General features: G+C 31.2%; 2 protein-coding genes across 2 annotated transcripts; both read left to right on the top strand.

Annotated features, from left to right (window-relative positions):
* The first annotated feature begins 1,575 nt into the window (after window positions 1–1,575).
* Window positions 1,576–7,380, top strand: prtp (pretaporter). The gene is made up of 2 exons (XM_065506611.1): window positions 1,576–1,773; window positions 5,915–7,380. Exons 1-2 carry the CDS (start codon window positions 1,607–1,609, stop codon window positions 6,945–6,947), a joined length of 1,200 nt encoding a protein of 399 aa, XP_065362683.1. The 5' UTR covers window positions 1,576–1,606; the 3' UTR covers window positions 6,948–7,380.
* Window positions 7,381–8,669: 1,289 nt separating this feature from the next.
* Window positions 8,670–15,118, top strand: Tango10 (transport and golgi organization 10). The gene is made up of 4 exons (XM_065508612.1): window positions 8,670–8,987; window positions 9,058–10,066; window positions 12,732–12,889; window positions 14,491–15,118. Exons 1-4 carry the CDS (start codon window positions 8,865–8,867, stop codon window positions 14,746–14,748), a joined length of 1,548 nt encoding a protein of 515 aa, XP_065364684.1. The 5' UTR covers window positions 8,670–8,864; the 3' UTR covers window positions 14,749–15,118.
* Window positions 15,119–20,965: the final 5,847 nt, after the last annotated feature.

The following is a 20,965-nucleotide window of genomic DNA, read 5'->3' as shown; positions in this document are numbered from 1 at the left end:
GGTAGGTTTGAAATGAAAAAAATATTGAATTTAATGCCAAATTATCTCCGAGAGCTAATGTCAAAATAAACTTCACTTTTTTCATCTTCATTTGTTGCTATATCCACATACTTCCAAGTCATAAATTACATTAATTGTTCATTAAAACCATTTGTTAGGGTTAAGAAGTTTTATATCATTAAATTTTAGAACATATCCTAAAAATACTTGTGCCGGCTTATAAAGAGGGCGCCGATTTCAGATTTGATTGATTCTGGGTGGTACTTCTCCCGGACGACCCTGGTAAGGCTGAGCTGTTTGTCTACCGATTCTATGATGTTCACAGAGAATGCAACATCTTTTGGGGAAACGGTATTTCGGCAAGTTTCATCATTGGCAAATCATGTGAAATCATTTAATTTTGGTAAGGAATTCATGGCTGACGGCACCTCCATCAATGATATATCCCGGACATCAAGTAGTGATCTAATAACACCAAATGATGTAGCATCTGCCCTGAGGACTAGGGCTAATAAGTTACATGGCTATTCTATTTAACCACATTGCATATTTCCTTGAAGTATGGAACAAAGGGTTGGTGGTTCCAATTTATAAGCTTCGCTCGGACCCTAAACGTGTTGTAAATTACAGACTGATCTCACTGCTATCGGTATTCGGAAAATTGATGGAGTGGTTTATACTGTTAAGAATACGAAACAGGATCATTGATGGTGGGGGCCTTTGATATGGTTTGGCAGGAGGGCATTCTTTACAGGATAATGGAATTGGACTTTGACCATGCGACATGCAGAATGATTAAATATGTATGTAAATAAATAACTCTTCTGCTTCACATCATGAATACCGCTATAGAATCATCAACTTTCCAGGGTAATTTTTTTTGTTCTGTCATTTATGAAATTTTTAGGCATCGAATCATTTTCACTGCTGCTGAAGACATGGTAGAATACATCCATGTTTATTTGTATTTTAATTACTTTTTCAATAAACCTAAATTGAATAGAAACCATTTTGTTTTATTAATTCATAAAATTTAAACCTGAAACTGTTTTATCATATTTTCTGTCGATAACAGTAGTTGATACATCGCAATACAGCTCTATGTAAAACGTCAAAGGCAACTCTATTTTCAAGCAACCATGGTGGATGGTAATTTGTTGCTACTGTGAGCCGATGCCACTGCGCTGCCTACGTCGTGAGCCGCTTATATGAGCAACACGATTTTTTTATATTAAGTTTTTTGTAATGTGAAATGGGGGGTCTTCAAACCAATCCATTCCATTAGAATTGCATGGTGTGTTTTGGGTTTGACGTGATCCAGTTGAGCGGGATTCGATGAAGCCATTGCAAAAGTTTTTGCAACCATGGTGGATGGTAATTTGATTTTCAAGCAACCATGGTGGATGGTAATTTTCTATCCCATCCACACAAGTTTTTTGCCGGTCTTTGACGGCAGACACGTAAAGATTTCTGCAACAATCATTTTTGTTAGTGAAGTTGAAACAATAATTGCAATCAAATTTATTCATAATATTTATGCATAAGTATTAAATTGTAATTAAAACATAGTGTGGTGTAATTTAAAAAACAAGAAAAGAAATAAAAAATGGCGTGGCAAAAAATTTTATGTTTAGCAATTATTGCATTAATTTTGCCAACCTTCATAGCTGCCGAAGATGGAGCTGAAGAAAATTTTGCTGTGGAATTGACCGTAGACAATTTCGATGAAGCCATTGCAAAAAATAATCATTTTGTTAAATTTTTTGCACCTTGGTAAGTTAAAATTATTAATAAATAATAATTGTTGATAAAACAAAAGTACAATTTCTTTTTGTGTTCAAACAAAGATAAACCATTTGTGAATCATTTTAATTTATTTTTTTAACACATGTGCAAAAAGTTCTTTGTTTTTCATTTTAGCCTTTTAATTTTAAATAGGTACAACCAATTTGATTTATACACGTAGAGTTTATAAGTTGTTAATTTTTGTTTCTTCGATTTTGAAATATGTACATTTTTCAGTTCAGTTTTTAACCGCCTACGTATTTATGGTATAAATCTGTAGGTATAATATAAATTTCCTAGTAACAGTGACTATTTTAAATTAGAGTTTCATATAAAAGTTTATCATTTCGTAGCTTTTTGGTGTTGACTGACCATTTAATTCAAACGATGACTTTATTGTGTAGGCTTATTGTGTCAATCGCCAGTCTCTCTTATCTCTTTTTAAATTTTTATTTTTTGCCCCTTTGATTATTATTGTGTTTTCAATTTAATGCTACTTGATCTTGTTTCATATAGTTTATACATTTAATTTTTTTACCCATGTTTTGTTGATGTTTCCTCTATTATTCAAATCTGCATGTTGGCGATAAGGAAGCATTTATTTCTGTTCAAAATGTGTATTAGTTTCATTGTTACACTTTAAAAATGGTTTTCTTATCAGTACGTGCTGGGCTAGTGCTTTCTTTTGTTTCTATTTTTATGGGTATATTAAACTCAATATTTTATACTAACAAATGATAACATCTATCTTAGAGATCCTTATTTAGTTTGTTGTTATTAAATGCAATGAAAAGATAATTTTCAAGCATTATTTGTTGATTATGATTAATGACTGATACTTGAAAAAATTGAATGTAAGTCTAAAACAATTGAAACAGCTGCAAGTACAAAATGCGAAAATATATGTATAATCTTGAACTAAAGTACAGCACCACATTAAACAGTGAAAATGCTTGTTTAAATAGTTTGTACTTCTGTTATCAACAATTCTGAATGCTGCATATGGATGTGTCGTATCTTACACGTATACCCATCGCCTTAAAAGAACAAACAGTATTTTTGCAAAAGTGGTGTAACCGCAAACTATTTTTTTATTGGTATAGGTATTAAACTTACACCATTCTTTCTACATTACTTTGTTCTCAGTGCAAAAACGATTTTTTAAGCTACATCTCCTTTTGAATACTCCACTTTTGTATTGATATTGGTAATGTAACACCAGAACAGCAACCAATGATGGGTTACACCACTTTTGCGCTGATGGCATCATATGTACACATCTGCTCAAAATAATAGATACACCAAAATTTATTTTTTAAAAACGAAAAAAAATAATGGTATATTGTAAAATTATAAAAAAAATTCAGTCGATTTTTATTTATAGTTAAAAGGAGAGTAAAAAACAAAAACAAAATAGGTATTTCATAATTAATAATAAATATTATAAAGTAAATTAAATTTCTTAAATTTCGAAAAATTTGGTGCTCATAATAATAGATACATTTTTAAAAATTCTTTTTAAACAAAAGCTAATAAATTTTATCTTAAAAAAATTAGTTTATTATTAAAGTAAAGCTAGTATCCAGTATATCCACCTTTGTTTTGTAAAACTTTCTCCACTCTTCTGGGCATACTGGATATCAAGTTCTGACACTTCTCCAATGGAATCTCGTACCATATTTTTTGCGTTTTCTCCCATAAATCGTCTTTATTTTTGAAAACTTCCTTCGAAAGCCTTATCTTTAATTCACTCCACAAGTTTTCTATTGGGTTTAAATCAGGGGATTGGCTGGGCCAGCTTAAAACAGGTACGTTATTCTCCAAGAACCAGTTTTTAACTAATCTTGAACTATGTTTTGGGTCGTTGTCCTGCTGGAATGTCCATATTAATGGCATATTTTCCGATGCATATGGAAGCATTACGTTTTCCAATATGTCTCTATACCCACTAGCATTCATGGTATCTTCTATTCGGAATATCGGACCAACACCATTCCATGAAAAGCAACCCCAAACCATTATGTTTCCCCCGCCATGTTTTACCGTCTTTTTTGTAAATTTAACGTGGAATTCATTTCCTTTTGGTCGGCGTACATTTCTTTGGCAGTCGTTTCCAAACAAATTTATTTTTGTTTCGTCGCTCCATAAAATATTTCTCCATTTTTTTTCGCCTTCACACCCGGACCATTGTAAGTGCTCTTTAGCAAATTCTAATCTTGTCTTGATATTTTTTTGGCGCATTAGTGGCACTTTTCTGGCAATTCTTCCCGGCAATTTAGCTTGTAAAAGACGACGACGAACTGTTTGTGGACTGATTTCGTTACATAGCTCCGCAGAAATAGCTTTCGATGATATGAAAGCGTCTTTTTTAACCATAAGGACGATCCGCCTATCTGTTTCTGGACTGGTTTTCTTTGGTCTACCGCGAGTTTCTCTTTTTTGTTTTTTAGATAAAGCATTTTGGACAAAATGTAAAGATCTTCCTATGCTCTTTGCTATTTCCCGTAATGATTTTCCTTGATTTCTCATCGTTTGAACAATTTTTTTCTCATCTTCGGTACAATGATGATTTCGTCCCATTTTCTTCAAAAGAGTCCTATTTTTTATAAAATTGTTGCTAAAATTTAAATTATACTTACTGTTTCACGTAAATAGGAACAAAAAATTGCACAAAAAAAAATTGTATATAAACAAATTACAAATTACTGATGTGTATCTATTTTTATGAGCAAATAATTTTTTGTAATTCAAATAAATTCGTTTTTAAAAATCAACATGAAAGCAAATAGGTGCCAGATTTTTGACTGACATGACATTGCCAGATAGAAATTTTAATAATATGATGTATTCTTAACGCTTGCGAGGAAATTTTCAATGTTACCGCCATTTAAATTTTTTCCAATTAGGTGTATCTATTATTTTGAGCAGATGTGTATATAGAAAATATGAATAGGTATCAAATGAAAGACATTTCAAATTCGAAGACCATTCCGGAAAAATTATTTTTTAACCCGTAATTTTTCAACAATATTTTTTTAAGGACTATAATCTATGATTATTATACACTCAGGTCTCGATTTATGCATATATGCATTCCTAAAAAAATCGCATAAATTGAATTCGCATAAAACGATACTCTAGCTTCATACAAAAACTAATGATTCGTTCCAAAATTCTGAAAAACCGCATAAATTCAGATTTTAATTAAAAAATCAGAACAAAATCGCATAAAAAAATCAATAAAAACAAAATACGTTAAACAAATAAACAAAAATATTTATAATTACAGAAAAAGTGAAAGTGATCCAAAAAAAAATGAGCATGATTAATCTGAATCACTGAATAATTGTCTGCATCGGTTTGGAATTTGTTCAACGTCACTTTCATCACTTGATGATATTGTCATCATATGTTAAAATATCATTTTCATCACTAGAATTAATCTAGTGAGAAGGGGACGAAATCGAAGAATTTTTAGGAGCTTCAATTGCTTCTTTTCTTGAAAAATAATTTGTCATTAAACTTTGCGATTTTGAATTTTTAAGTTGCTTATGCAACTCTTGTTATCCGGAAAACAGATATGTCAGGCCGCTATGAATATTTAATTATCATTCCGTATCTGAATCTATATTAAGAATTTGATTTTGTAAAAAACAAACTATAACCATTATATCAGTGATGCAAAATTGGTTTAATTTAAAAATGGTAAAAATGTTATGTAAATGAAGAATTAAAAAAAAACTTTAAAAATCATCTAAAATTTCAAAATCTTTTAAAATTCTAAAAAAAAATTAATTTAAAAATCGCATAAATTTGAATCCGCATAAAACGAGACCTGAGTGTATTCGCAAACAAAATTTGATTCTTAAAAGAAATAAATTAAACGTAGAAGTGGATATAAGTCGTTAAATAGTTATCCAAATGGAAAAAGGAAGAAATTAAAGAAAATTTGAAATGGTACTATTAAGTCTCCCTTTTGGATGCTCACTTAATCCCCAATTGTTATATAAGTAAAATATTTGTTTGTTTGAAAATTCCCAAATTCCCAAATTTCTTAATTATTCAATATTAAATAATATGATTTAAAATAAAACATTTATTCATATCACATTCTTCTCTTCACCTCTAGGTGCGGTCATTGCAAACGCTTACATCCTCTCTGGGAACAATTGGCTGAAATGATGAATGTCAAAGATGAACCCCAAGTCATTATTGCCAAAGTCGATTGTACCCAGCAACAGGAATTGTGTGCCAAACACGAAATAACCGGTTATCCCACTTTGCGTTTCTTCAAATTGGGCGAAAATGAATCTGTGAAATTCAAGGGCACCCGTGACATGCCTGCCATAACTGAATTCATCAATGAACAATTGAATGCCGATAATGAAATTCCACATGGTGAAGGCTCGGACGCTGGCGTTCCAGTTGCTGTTAAGGGCAAAGTTGTTGAATTGACTGAGGAAAATTTCGCCAAACATGTTTCAAGCGGTAATCATTTTGTTAAATTCTATGCTCCCTGGTGTAGCCATTGTCAACGTTTGGCTCCCACTTGGGAACAACTGTCCAAGACTTTGCAAAACGAAGAAACCGTAAGCATTGCCAAAATCGACTGCACCGTCTATCGTCCCATATGCCAGGACTTTGAGGTTAAGGGTTATCCCACTCTTTTGTGGATTGAGGATGGCAAGAAAATTGAAAAATACTCTGGCTCTCGCGGTCATGATGAATTACAAGCTTATGTTAAGAAAATGTTGGGCAGTGATGGCAGTCAAGAAGCCGCTTCCACCGAGAAGCCAGTTAGTGGCGAACAAGATAAAGTACAAGTCTTACAATTGACTGGTGACAACTTTGAGAAATCGGTTGCTGATGGTGTCACCTTTGTGAAGTTCTATGCTCCCTGGTGTGGTCATTGTCAAAAATTAAGTCCAGTTTGGGATCAATTGGCAGAGAAAATCCATGCTGGTGAAAAGGCTATTAAGATCGCTAAGGTTGATTGTACTTCCGCTGAGAACAAGAAATTGTGTGTTGACCAACAAGTCGAAGGCTATCCCACCTTGTTCGCTTATAAGAACGGTGAGCGTCAAAGTGAATACGACGACAGTCGATCCCTGCCCGAATTGGTTAGTTATATTAGCAAATTTGCGGGTCACGATGAATTGTAAAAGGGTTTTCTGATAATTGTAGCAGCTCTCTTTTCCCCTACCTACCTTTTACTCTATAACCACCGTTGTTTCATCTTCCTCTCGTATTTAAAATAACCTTCACCTTATGCTAGGAACATTTTATGTATAAACAAACAAACATCTTGCAATTATTGTTTTCATGTGCATTTAGTTTAAAGAAAAGACAAATTAATTATTTTTTTATATTTTGTTTTATGTTTATATTTAGACAATTTGTTTTTTATTGTTTGTGATGTGTGTAATAATTTCTGTTTGCATTTCTTTTAGATTGTGGTCCATTTTTTTGTTTTTGTCAAATGTGTTTGCGCTTTTTTTAAACTTTTCATTAAGATCAAATTATATAAAATGAACATAAGTATGTAATAAAGAAAATACAATAAATTTTAAATAAATGAAATACAATCGAAATGAACTTTTTGTGTTTTGCAATTTGGAGGAAAAATATGTTAGGTTTATGACTGTAGAATTCCCTTATTCTATAACTCATACGTTCGTTCTGTATAATATAAAAATGGAATGTTTTATGTAAATGATTAAATTTTTGTATTCGATAAATATTTTGTTAAATAACAAAATTTGTCTGTTATTAACGAACTGAAATTTTCAACGATATGTATTTTGTGATAGATCAAAAATTATTTGGGTAATTTTATGGTAAACTAATTTTTTTTAAAAAAAATCGATTTCAAAAATATGTACATATATTGAAGGTGCGAATTACTAAGGCGTTATATACGTCGTTAAAAAGGTATTTGAAATATCTATATTCAAAGACCTTTCTAACCATTGTCTATATTAATGACTTAGTAGTCCAGATATAGATCAAAAACAGGTAAAAAGTATCTCAGCTATTTGTGGAACGATATTCCCGGTCCACATGTATGCAAATTATTTGGGGGCTTCCGAAAGTTGATTTCAACTTACAGACGTATGTTGACTATGCTACCAACAACGATCCAGAATATATTTCGTTACCATAATATAGAAAGGCCCTAACTCGTGTTTTTTTAAGTCGAGATTTTTTGTCTAAATATGATATATGACCATTTATCAAAATAAACGAAAATCTGGGCTTACAAAAAAATACGAGTTAGAGCCTTTCTATATTATGGTAACGATATATTTTATGGTGACGCAAATATATTCCCTTGTCACTCATGGTGAAGGGTATAAAAATCATCTTCAAATAAAATCATAGGCCTTTTCGGAAATGCATCACTGCGCTGCATCTGATGCGCAGTACGTTCTAAAATACAAAAGTTGGCAACACTGCAAATGTCTTGAGTTCTAAAAAGCAAGAGAGAAACAGATGATGCGCTAAAAACCATCAAACAAGCATCACAAAAATAGCTGATGTATTGTCTGCGCAATAGCATCAGCAGATTTGCATAAGCATCGCAAATTAATCACATATGCGCATCAAATGCAGTGCAGTGATGCATTTCCGAAAAGGTCCCATATTTAATTTATTTATTAATCCGTATTGTAATACAAAGCATTTGATATTTTAAATTGGCTTTAGGGTTAAATTAATACTGCAGTATGGCAACCTTCAATTATCAAAACCTACTACTAAAAATTACAACTCTGCATTGTACAGCTGATTGTTTGTCTAATAAGAAGAAGAAGAAGCTTTTATTATTATTTTTACAGAAGAAAATTGTATCGAAAAGTCTTTATTAAAAATTTTGTTGTAAAAAACCAAATAGAATCCCAGTAAAATTTGTAAAGTATAGAAACATTTTTACCATAAATCGTAAGCAAATAATTAATGCCATGTAACAGGAGTTTGAGTATTCTAAAAAGTTTATCCATAAATTTCTAATAAGAAAAAGTCATCTCAAACTCACTGGAACAAAATTGAGAACAGATTTTTGCAGTTTCGATTGATTGGAAATGGAGAAAATGTCCTCAGATATGGGTTCATCTAGTGGGAACAGTAGTAGTGGTGGAGATGACGAGGTATTACCCTCTATTATTGAAATGGATGACCAATCCCAGGAACGTTCAATAAGTTTGGTAAGTTTTGTGCAATTGTTTGGAAATTTAATTATTAAAATTATGTTCATATTTTGTTTATCTTTTACAGCGTGTAATGAATAATTCAAGCAGTGTCCTAAAGAAAATTGCCAATCTGTATGCGGAACAATTAATGTCGGACATTATATTGGTGGTGGGTGACCAACAGTACCCGGCCCACCGTGTTATCCTATGTGCCAGTAGCGATGTGTTCCAAGTCATGCTTATGAATCCCGAGTGGAATGAGTGTCGAAAGCACGTCATCGAATTGGTTGAGGAACCATGCTGTGAGGCTGTATTTCCACAATTTCTCAAATATTTATATGTGGGTAAAATCAATATATCCCTTAACACCGTAATGCCCATGCTGGCATTGGCCCATAAATACAATGTGCAAGATTTGGTGGAACTCTGTGTCCAATATATGACGAAACATACAGCTAAGGCAGCTACTCAAGGATTTCTAGTTTCCTGGCTTCAATACACAATTGCCTTTAGTCCTCAGCACAAAGAGTTAACGGAGGCCCTAAAACGTTTTCTCAAATGGAATTTAGAAATTGTGTCCGAATCCAAAGATTTTATGGAACTTGATGTTACGGTTATGGCCATACTATTGCAACAAAATGATTTGGTGGTGCGCAGTGAATACAAACTATTTGTGATTTTGGAAAATTGGTTGCTACAACGTAAAGATCTACTGGATAATGACGACAGCTTAACAGATGTGGAAAAGCATGATCATTTCATACAACTTATAGAACAAACGGTTATTCATATAAGATTTGCCATGATGACTACTCGCGAATTAGCTCATTTATTAATTTTTCCTTTGTTGGAATACCACAAAGAATTCATCGTTCAGCATATGGCCATTGGTATGTCGTACCAATCGGGCCAGGAGGAACGTGTAAAAGAGGTGCGTAACTCTTTGGATGGTTGTCTACAATTTACACCACGTCTCTATTCGAACGACACGTGGAGTATCAGTAAAGTAGTGAACAATTTCGACTTGATTGACAAATATAGTAATTATGTGACATGTTTCTTTACACCGGGGAATATTGCTGAGACTGAAGACGGTAAGTATATGATAACAGGTTAAGGAATAATATGATTTATAATAAAATGATTTTTCAATGACTTATTATACGGGTTTAAGATGTATTAAAATCGCTACTTCTAGCGGAATTGTTAAATTTATAGGTTTAATGATTTAAACAAAGTCGATGGTTTCTATAATAAAAAGACCAAAAAGTTATCGTTTCTCGATTCTAGCTTTATTCAATTTCATCAATTAAATTTTCAATTCATTCATTTGAAAATTTGTATCTATATTGGATTATATTGTAAAAATATATTAAGCACCATTTTCGCGACGTCTAGATATTTCTTAACTTAAAGTTATACTGTCTGTTAAAATATTTAAAGTATGAAAACTACCAGCATAACTTGAGATTAAAAAATAACTAAACTTTGTGAAAATTGGGACAAATGGATAAAATTTAATGAATGAATGAATGAATGAATGACAAACAATTTAAAACTTTTTGTTAATATATAAATGCTATTGCATTTTTTAGAACATCAATCGTTGCATTTTGTATAAAACGATCTGTCCTCTGTGCGTCGAGTCATTGTACGGGCGGATATAGACACTTCATTAATAACACTGTCCAACATCATTTTTGAAACAGAATATATATGTAATTCTGAAAGAGCATGTTGAGTAGATAATTTTTGTGGAATAAACTTATAGTTCAGCTGGTCCTACTTTTTTTTTACAGCGGGTCAAAGTTTTAATTTTTTGGTCGAAGGGATCTTATACTAAATGAAAAAAATTTGTAAGTTGAAGTCCGAGAGAATATTATTATTGTCAGGCTTATATTGTGGAATTTTATATTTAAAAACAAAAAAAAAATCCAGCAAAATAAAAAAAATAAATAAATGAACCTAAATATCTCTTGAACTAAAAGAGATAACTTACATATGTATTTATGTTTTTTGTAGATCTTCCTAATGACTATTTACATTTTATCTTATTCGGATGATAAATGGATTTTTGGTGATTTTTGTTGAAATTTTTCAGTAAAAATTTTCGTAGAATATTTTAATCCTTAAATATCCCTTTTTAAAAGACCTTTCTTAAGAATAAGAATTTTCTCAGAAATTAACTTGCAAAATTTTAGAACATGGTGATAAAAGTTTAGCGATTTGCAACTCACATGCGATTGAATATCGTGCGAGTGTCGGAACACACAAAACTGAACAAACAATTTCGATGTAGTCATTTTCACGACTTCATACGTTACGTTACGTTACAGTACATTACAATTCATTCTAAATGCCTTCCTAAATTCGAATAAATTCATCAATAATGAAGCACATAATAATATCATTCAAGAACAGTTTTTAAAGATGAGAATTCAAATAATTCACATTTATTTAAAATTATTTGAGATTAAAGTTATTTTAGATTTAATATAGAAATAAATTTGAAATTAAATATTCTTTGTTTAATTTAGTTATTAATTTGACATTTAATACCATCTGTAGAGAGCGCATATGACAGATTGTTATATATCGTAGCTATATGAGATTAAAGCTACGATCAGAACTATATTCTAATGCTGAGTGCTCGGTTTATTTCAAAGGAAACAATAGCGAAAATTCTCTATTCAAAGAGCTCTATTATAGATATGCGTTTATAACCATATTTGTTGTGGTATTGGTTAGCATTCTTTCAAAAACAGATACAAAAGTTCCAATGGTGACCACATCAATAATTATGAGACTTGTACAATGTCGACGATATCTGCTTTTCTTCGCATACACTAAATGGATTGAAAAATAAACTTGACATATTCATTGAAAATAATTGAATGCTTTAAATGCCTCAACGTCAATAAAACCAAGATAAAGCTAATCCAAATCCTCATTGTAGTTATAGATGATACGCAAATTATAATGATGAGGAGCTATATTCCACGGCCTCCACTGTGGAATAGTTAGAATTTCTGCAAATATACATAGAAGCGTTACTGAGAGAGAAAAAACCTAAGTCTGTTGTCAAAAATCGAAGTCTTGTTGTTTCAGCTGAGTTATGTCTTCGACAGGAGAGTTTCCGATCTATGTGTATTTATCTATGCCTAGAACCCTCAAGGTTCGCCACGTTGGAAGACTCAACAGTCCCTGGATAAGTGCATTTGTATTGCATTTCATCACATCACCCCCACGTGAGATGACCATGCCCTCAAATCGCTTGTCGCAAAAAAAGTTGGTAATCATCGACATTGACGGCCTGGTCAACGTCGTACCCATTCATCCAGAAATGGAGCTAATCGGAACTTTGCTGGAACTGAACATCCATTTTGATAAAAGAATTTTATAATTTGTACGTATTGCTGAACACCATTTTTGTCCATGGTGATTTGGCAAAACAAACTGAATAAAGGACAATCAATTCGACAGATGAAGCTTCAACAATATGTCTGATATCAACTGTCAAATTAAATGTTGGTAGATTTTATTATTAATTTAAGTCAAACCGAAATTACTGATATCATTCCAAACTCCTTAACGAAATAACAACAAATACCGTTAATGAAATAATCCAAATTAGTGTTACGTTTTCGAATCGGTAGTAAACCTTGTTAAAAATTAAAGTTTTATTATTAATAAAAAGTAGCTTAGCGCCCTTGAACTCCAGGCAAACAATATAAATTTCTGTTTGTATTATATTTTCAGAACAACCAATAACATGGGAAGTGGAATTCTTTCCTCGTGGTATCAAATACAATAAAGCCAAAATGGTGTGGGGCGAAGACGTCCCGGAAGTCTCTCTTAATACGGTGCGAGTAAGAGTGACTTGTAAACATTTACAAGTAAATGAAAAACGTTTTAAAGTAAGTACAACATATCGATGGCTTAATATAGAAAGGTCGTATCTCGTTTTTTTACAAAATCGGGTTTTTTACATATTCTGGTAGACAAAACTCAAATAGAACTCCCTTAAAAAATTCAGTTTCCTACATTGACGGATAACAGATTTACAGTAATTATAAAAAAGCCCTAACTCATTTAAAAAATCGTTTGAAAGAAAATCCCCTAACTCATTTAATGCTGAATGCATATTTTTTGGTTTATATTAAAACAAACAACTTTTCTAAAAATATTTTTTGATATATTACAAATTTTTAGTTGTTTTTTTTCAATTTCACTTTCTGATAATATTGAGTTTTTTGCTTCTCCTGTAAAGCAGAGTTGGAGGTAGTGCACTAAATGTTGAGTGCAATCAACATTTCACTAGCACTAAATATTATTTTAAAAAATATAGTTTTAACTAATTTTCATCAGCTTTAGTGGTAGTGAAGCTTATATTTTTATCACTAATATTTTTTAGTGATAGTGATATTTTTTTAACTATAAATCAATTGAGTGGTAGTGTAGAAATAAGCACTAAACTCAAATAGTTAAAAAATTTAACAATAACTAAAAAAAAGCTTGAATAATTTTCTTTGCACTAATATATTCAAAATTAGTGATCATGAAGTTATTCCAGTTTAAACTAGAATATTAAATATACAGATGTTTGTTGAGCAAGCTTCAAAGTGTTTTTCAGCATCCGAAGAAATAATAACACAAAAAAACACTGATAATGTAGGATTCTTAGATTTTGGGGAAATTGACAGTAAGTGAAAAAGTTATTGAAGAAATTACTTAGTTTATTAACATCTTCAATGTTAGGACAACATTTGTTCAGAAAGATGGCATAGAAAGTGAAATACGTGCATTCCTTTTAAGCTCGGACACTGATATTTGCAGTCTCAAAAAATATCCAATAATAAGGCAAATTTTTTTTAAATTTAACACGCCTTTGGCTTCTTCTGCTCCAGTAGAGCGTTTATTTTCTTTTAGTGGAATGGTGGATTCTCCTCCGAGAAATAAATTAAGTGATTCGAATTTCGAAAAGCTTGTTTTACTTAAAGCCAATAGTCGCTAATTATTTTATGTGTAATTGCTTATTTCTCTTTTTATTGTAATTTGTATATTTATATACCGCTTTTACGTTTTTTCCTTAAATATATTAACTTAAACTATGAATAGAGTAAAACATTTCTTTGTTGAAAAAAATAGTGCAGGAATATTTTTTTAACTAAAAATTTTAGTGTAGAAAAAATTATTTCATTAGGCTGCAAAAAAAATATTTTAACTATTTTCAAAATATTATTAGTTAAAAAATTTTAACTACACTATCACTATTATTGAGTGAGGTTTATATTTTTCAACTCATCACTAAACATTAAAAAAATTAGTGAAATATTTTACACTACCACTAACTATTAGTGATAGTTAAAAATTAGTGCACTACCCCCAACTATGCTGTAAAGTAACTAAAAGTTGAGATACGACCTTTCTATATTAAGCCATCGATATACACATACATAAAATTAAAAACAATTAACAATTAATAACTTCTAAAAACTTCTATTTCCCAACGTTATAGATTGCTTGTCTTATAACTGGCGTACAAAATAAAATCGATCATATTCTAACTTTGCATGAACGAACCGAATACTTTAGTGGTGAGCAACGTGTTGTTAACTTAGATAATTTAATACCTTTCGATGAATTGGCATTATCTTCCATTAATCTATCCCCCCATTTGGTGGGACCAAATCGTAATAACTTGGAATTACACGTCATAATTGTACCAATGGGTCCCTATACTTGCCGTGATACTCCCTCTTTTGATTTTAAATAAAGTTTCGTTTCACTTAGACGTTTATTTTATTGAATACCAAACTACTCCCCACCCCTTTCCTCCAACCAACTCTTGCTAATATTTACTCTACACATGTAATATGTAATCAAATGATCTTTTTTCAAATATTCCTTTTTTCCCCTATATTGTTTTAAGATATTATTATTTTTATTTTTGGGTTGTTTCACAGCTATTGATAATATTAAGTTGTATATTATGTTTACCTTTTATTTAATTGTTATTATTTTCGTAAATTTACAATGATTTCGGTATAAAATCACTTTAGTTTTGTAATAAATATGAAATTGTATTAAATTGAATTCAATCGACTGCTAAAATAAATACATACATATAACGTTTTATGAAAAAATTTACTTTCTAACAATTATTCTTTTTTTTTAATAAATAAAATAAAAACAATTTGAGATATAGAGAGGAAATTCGACATCGATATTGTCGTATAAACAAAGTCCATCTTTTTCGTTATATGTAAATGCTCTTCCCTTTGCAGAAATAATAGTTTCATTACTTTATGAAATATTTTCACTACCAGTTTGATTGCGTTGTACATCATCATAGATATAAATATAAATGCTAACTAACACTTTACTTATTTGCGAATTTAGTTAAATATGTATTAAGTATAATACTCAAACAAACGTTGATTTTACAGCACCTAATTAAGATATATAGCTTTGTTTTGTTAAAAATGCCTGCCTGCTGAAAGTTATTAGTCTAATTTACTAATTTTATATGAAGAAAACAAGCAAATGTCCATGTGGCCTGTTTTAGAATTAAATAAAAAGTAAAATTATTCTGCTGAGAGGTAAAAAATAGCAGAACACGTGTTTTCCGTTTTTTAATTTTAAATAATTTCTTTAAAGTTAAGGTTAAATATAGAAAGAGGTGTTGTTTTATCTTAGCAACATCAAAACACAGCTAAAATTTTGCCTAAAATTACTATCAATTATGATTTCATTTAATACATTCGTATATAACTGATAACTATTTGAACTAAAATTGTCTCTAACTGTTAATGTTATTTAATTAATGTCTTAGATAGGTCTATTTTTGCCCAAGCGTCTACTTTCTAAGTTTTTTTTTAATCCTTTTAGTTGTAAATTTTGAAGGCAGCATAGTTTTGGTTAGTAACTCGAGAGAAATCTGTGGTTAAAATGTGCGTATATGATTTGATGATTTAGATAACAAAGTTAACTACTTTATTTTTAAGTTTTATCTACATGAATATTTGTTTAAAATTTGAACATGTTGTTCAAAAAATAGAAAAAAACTATGCGTAATGATTTATGTATTTATGGTGATATTTTCAACACCCACTACTAATGAATTAAACAGAAAACCATTTTTTTGATGACCATAAATAACTAAATATTTATGTACTATAGAATACAGTGGTGGGAAGGTGATTTTAGGTGGCGCCATGACAGAGGGTTTTAAAATTTTTATGGTTTAGTACTTACAGTGTATATTTCGTAAATGAGTTACAAATAGGACATGTTTAAGTTTATGTATTATTAACCAAAATATAAGGAAATGTCATAAATTGATCACTATTATTGACAACTAACTGTTTCGGCTGATACAGCTGTACTCTTATACTCTTCAACTTATATCTGGCTAAACTTCCTGCAACCCCCCATTTGTCTCTATGGCGTCCTATGTGGATAATTGTACCATCTTCTCATCAGGTATCAACATCGACGACATATGTGCCAAAATATCTCAATACTTGAACAGGCTTTTTCATCCTTGGTGTCCCTTTTCACCTCTTGGACCAAGGTGGCGCTCAACATCTCAGGCGAAGGTCAAATTATCTCCACGGTACAAAATCCGAAAATCTTAGGTGTAATCTTTGACAGCCTCCTTTACTTATCTTCACAAATTAAAATAATTCAAAGGGCAAAAATAGGAACAAAGTCCTTAAGGCTCTTGCTGGCACCTCTTGGGACATGGATAAAGACATACAAGTCAAAAGGTCACTCTCTTCTTAATTATGCAGCTCCAGTATGGACTTCATTTCTTAGAAACACCCAATGGCGAGGTTTACAGACGGCCCAAAACAATGCACTCCGATTCACACTCGGCTGTGTCAAGATGACGAACGTGGATCATCTTCATGAGGAGACCAGATTAATGTCAGTCATACAACACAACGTAATGTTGACTAGACATTTTATGTTGGCATGTCATCTGTCTAGTCACCCCAACCATCAGCTTATGATGAAGGATCCCCTTCTTTGACACATCCAGATGGACTTCCGACGCTTTCGCATCACTTTGAGAGACAAATAAGAGCCGTTGGTGCAGTTTTAACAACTGATATCGCGCCATGCATTGCCTGTCATCTAAAGTCTACACGACACACTGCATTTTATTCTCCAATTAAAGAATCCAGATTTCTAGAAGGTTGCCCTAGATATTACTATTCTGAAATATGACAATTTCAATTTATCGCCAGTAGGAAAGGAGATCTCAACTAAGTGGCAATGGGGCGCAAGTTTCTCAAATGAAGGCTCTGGAGGCAGACAGGGCAACGATTAAAAGTATAAGAAACAATTTATCCATGATAATAGTTAAGAATGCTGCACCAAACGCTCACAAACCAATATCTGTATAATATTGTATTGATAATATTATAGCAATATGAACCATTTTTCAGAAATAATTTTTTCAAACAAAAAACATTCTATAAATTAAGACAAAAACCGTTACAATTGACATCGTAATTTTGAAAAGTAAGTTCACCTTATGATATTATTTTTTACTTTAAAATGCAATTGGTCAATTCACAAGGTCTCCTATCATGTCATAATGTCTCAAAAAACGTAAAGTCCTGAAAATGCACAATATCCCAATATAATACTTACTTGACAAATTTTAAAACAGCATTTCTGATGATATCTATATACAGTGGTGGCCATCTAATTAGGGCAAAATTGCTTGCTAAATTCCATGTGATTAATTTTTCAAATATTTCCACAAAAAGTAAGATTTTTGATTTGGGCGTGATAAATCAAATTTATACCGCTAATGACATCAAAAAAAAAAAAAAAAATATTTTGTCAAAAAAAAATAACATTTTTTTCTAAAAAAAAAAAAAAATTGTCCACCAAAAAAAATATTTTTTTCATTCGAGATATGAGTGATTTTTCTTCATTTTCATCATTCAAATAATCACAATTTTCATTTCGTTGCATAACACCAATCTAAAAATTGTAATTCACAGTGGTGTACTCTGAATCGAATGATTTGGTGTAAGCGAAGAAATTAATACTTTCCAGCACATGTCCGGTAAATACAAAATTTTCATATCGTTCGATAAAACATGTAGGCCGCTATTAATAAGGTGCAACATTGTACTATAAAAGTTCTTTTATATTATAATATTAGGTGCATAAATAAGAAATTTCCATGTGAAATCAATTTTTCGTAAATGCAGTAAATTTGTGCATCACTGATGCCACGACCTGCAAACTTTTGCAACATATAAATTAATGATGCATTGGTTGCACAAATTTGCGGCATCACTGCCAACAATTTGCATTAAAAAACGTTTGACGTAAAGCAATAATCGCAAATATGCTCTTTCGAACGCTAAACTTTTAATTTGCTGCAGTGATGCAATCATACTGAATTTACGAACACACCCTATATTGAATAACTCTCCGTATTCCACTTTTAATAAAAAATAATGGGTTTATTCAAATAAAATTTGTTTTCATTTAGTCACTGACTGCATTTGATTTGCTTTGCGTTAATTGCAGTTTTGTGTTAATCAGTTAAACATCTATATTTCTCTAAGGAATCTGGGAATGTGCAATTCGAACGGTAATGTTGTTCTGTCAATTATTGAGCCGATTCGAAGCACTTCCTACAAAATATCAGAAAGTACAACTCATGCTTTCAAATGGCGTCCTTCGGGGCAACTAATATAGTAAACAACATCGGATTCATGCTCACCTTTAAAGTTCAAGGCCAAATTTACCACAAAATTGGAGCATTGTTACCGATTCCAAATGATGATGCGAAGTTCATTCAAATTTATTTCACAGGAAATGAAGCTACAGAAGCCGAACGCTATCGACGAACATGTGTGTGCATTTGATGCAAGCCCTTCTGCCAAAACATTCTCAAAACAATTGTTGGACATCGGAAATGGAAAAATTCCAATTGATCCCGTCACAAATGAGATTTCATTCTCGCCGAATTTCTGCCAAACTACAAAAATTCGGATTGGGGCACCAAAAACTGATGATGACAACAAGCTCAATGAGCGAATTCAAAACAAGGAACTTTTTATATACCCTGGCCTTAAGATGAATTCATAAATATTGTTACGTAATTGTACTTGAATTCAAATATAACGATTTTAACGGCTGATTTAAAGTTGCATAATGCTTTCAAACAGCAGTGGCTCTCAAACTGTAACATATCTGTGTATATTATTAACATTGAATAAACGTTTTGAGTGATCGTAAGTATGGCAACGCTGAATATTTGCAGCGACTCGTATATTCGAATTCGAAAGCTCTAGACTTCGAATATACGAGTTTTGACAGTTAAAGAACATTGTAGAAAGATCACGAGAGATGGCGTGTGTATAAATAGTGGCCATGGTTGCAGTCGTGAGTTTAGTTTATCAGAGACGCTATTCGAATAAACATCAACTGGGTGCCTTAAAGTGTGCTGTATTTTCCAGTGAATTCATATACATTAAAAAGTGAGTCTGTATTTCTGCGAATTTATATATGCATATAAAAAAACACTGAGCGACTATTTAATTCTGTTGTTGTTGTACATTTTAAATAAATTGTTGTTACAATTTTTAAACTACTAAACGGCTTTTATTTGCAATCAAAAGTATCCGGTTTATTTAAAGGAAATAAACCAACGTTTTGAAAATGTTAAAACGTAACAATATAATTGGTCAATTAAAAAGGTGTACTATCATGTCATATTGTCATAATGTCCTATTATTTCACGACTCGGCGGCTCGGTTTAACCGACTCTTAGGCGTTCGGCGCTGGTCTCTGCTTGTTGGTTACAATAACTCAATAAACATAGCATACAGAGTAATATTATTTTAGGACATTTTTAGCTTGAAAGGCAATAACAATATTTTCAAACCATTGAGAAATATTAGGACATTATGACAATATGACATGATAGGAGACCCTGTGAATTGACCAAATATCTCATTTGCCTTAAATACATTCGTTTCTTTTTTTTTAGGGGCATATCATAACATATACATTAGAGTACTCCAAGATTGTATTGCCGAAAAAAAGTTAAGGTACAGGCCGTTCCCCTAGAATTGTTCTATGTATTGTAGAACCACGTTCTGTAAAATATTAGGACCATAGGATAACGTTAACCGCCGTAAAGTTTTTTTTTCCAGTTTTTGCAAAAAATTTTGCTACTAAATAACGACTTATACAATTTAATATAAAAGAATCGAAATTTGGACGTAATTGTCGTTCTAATGAGATATAAAATACAAAAATTGGTTAAAAAATTTTAAAGTTATTAAAAAATCGCCAGGCCATTAATGTGTCTCAGGCCACTAGAACAAGAAATTTGGGAACACAATTAACATATTTTGAGAAATATTAAAATAAAAGTTTATTTTTACTTAAAATATGTCTATATTTATTTGTATATGAGTTTTTGTCTTCGTAAGATACCGTTAACCTATTCGCAGTTATGACCAAAAAAATTAAATTTTTTTAACGGAAGTTTCAAAACTCCAATTTCAAATTTTTAAAAATTGTGTTAAACAAATTTCAGAATTTTTGTATCTTTATATTGGGATTTATTTAGAACATAATAGGGAATAAAAATATGAAAAAAGTATGACAATAGGTGTGTTCGCCTACTTTCCAGTAAAAAAATCCAGTAACTTTATTTAAGAGAGTAAAAATAAATTACTCTCAGTCTGAAAAATAATCAAAAAAAGTACGCGAACAACAATTTGTAAAAATAAGTTGTATTTTATTATAAATCAATTTAAAACTTTTGTTTTGTGTTATTTAACTTCTTTTCTTTACAAAACTTGTAAATTGTAATAATTTTCAACTTTTTATTTTTGTTTACATTTGCAACCTAAGTTTTAAATATATTTTTATGTTGATATTTTGTACGCGAATACAACTAATACCTCCTACAGTTTTTCCTTACCTGCGATTTAAATATTGCG

Source organism: Calliphora vicina, chromosome 4 (assembly GCF_958450345.1).
Source record: "Calliphora vicina chromosome 4, idCalVici1.1, whole genome shotgun sequence".
Taxonomy (NCBI): Eukaryota; Metazoa; Arthropoda; class Insecta; order Diptera; family Calliphoridae; genus Calliphora; species Calliphora vicina.
This window is presented reverse-complemented; position numbering and strand designations above follow the sequence as displayed.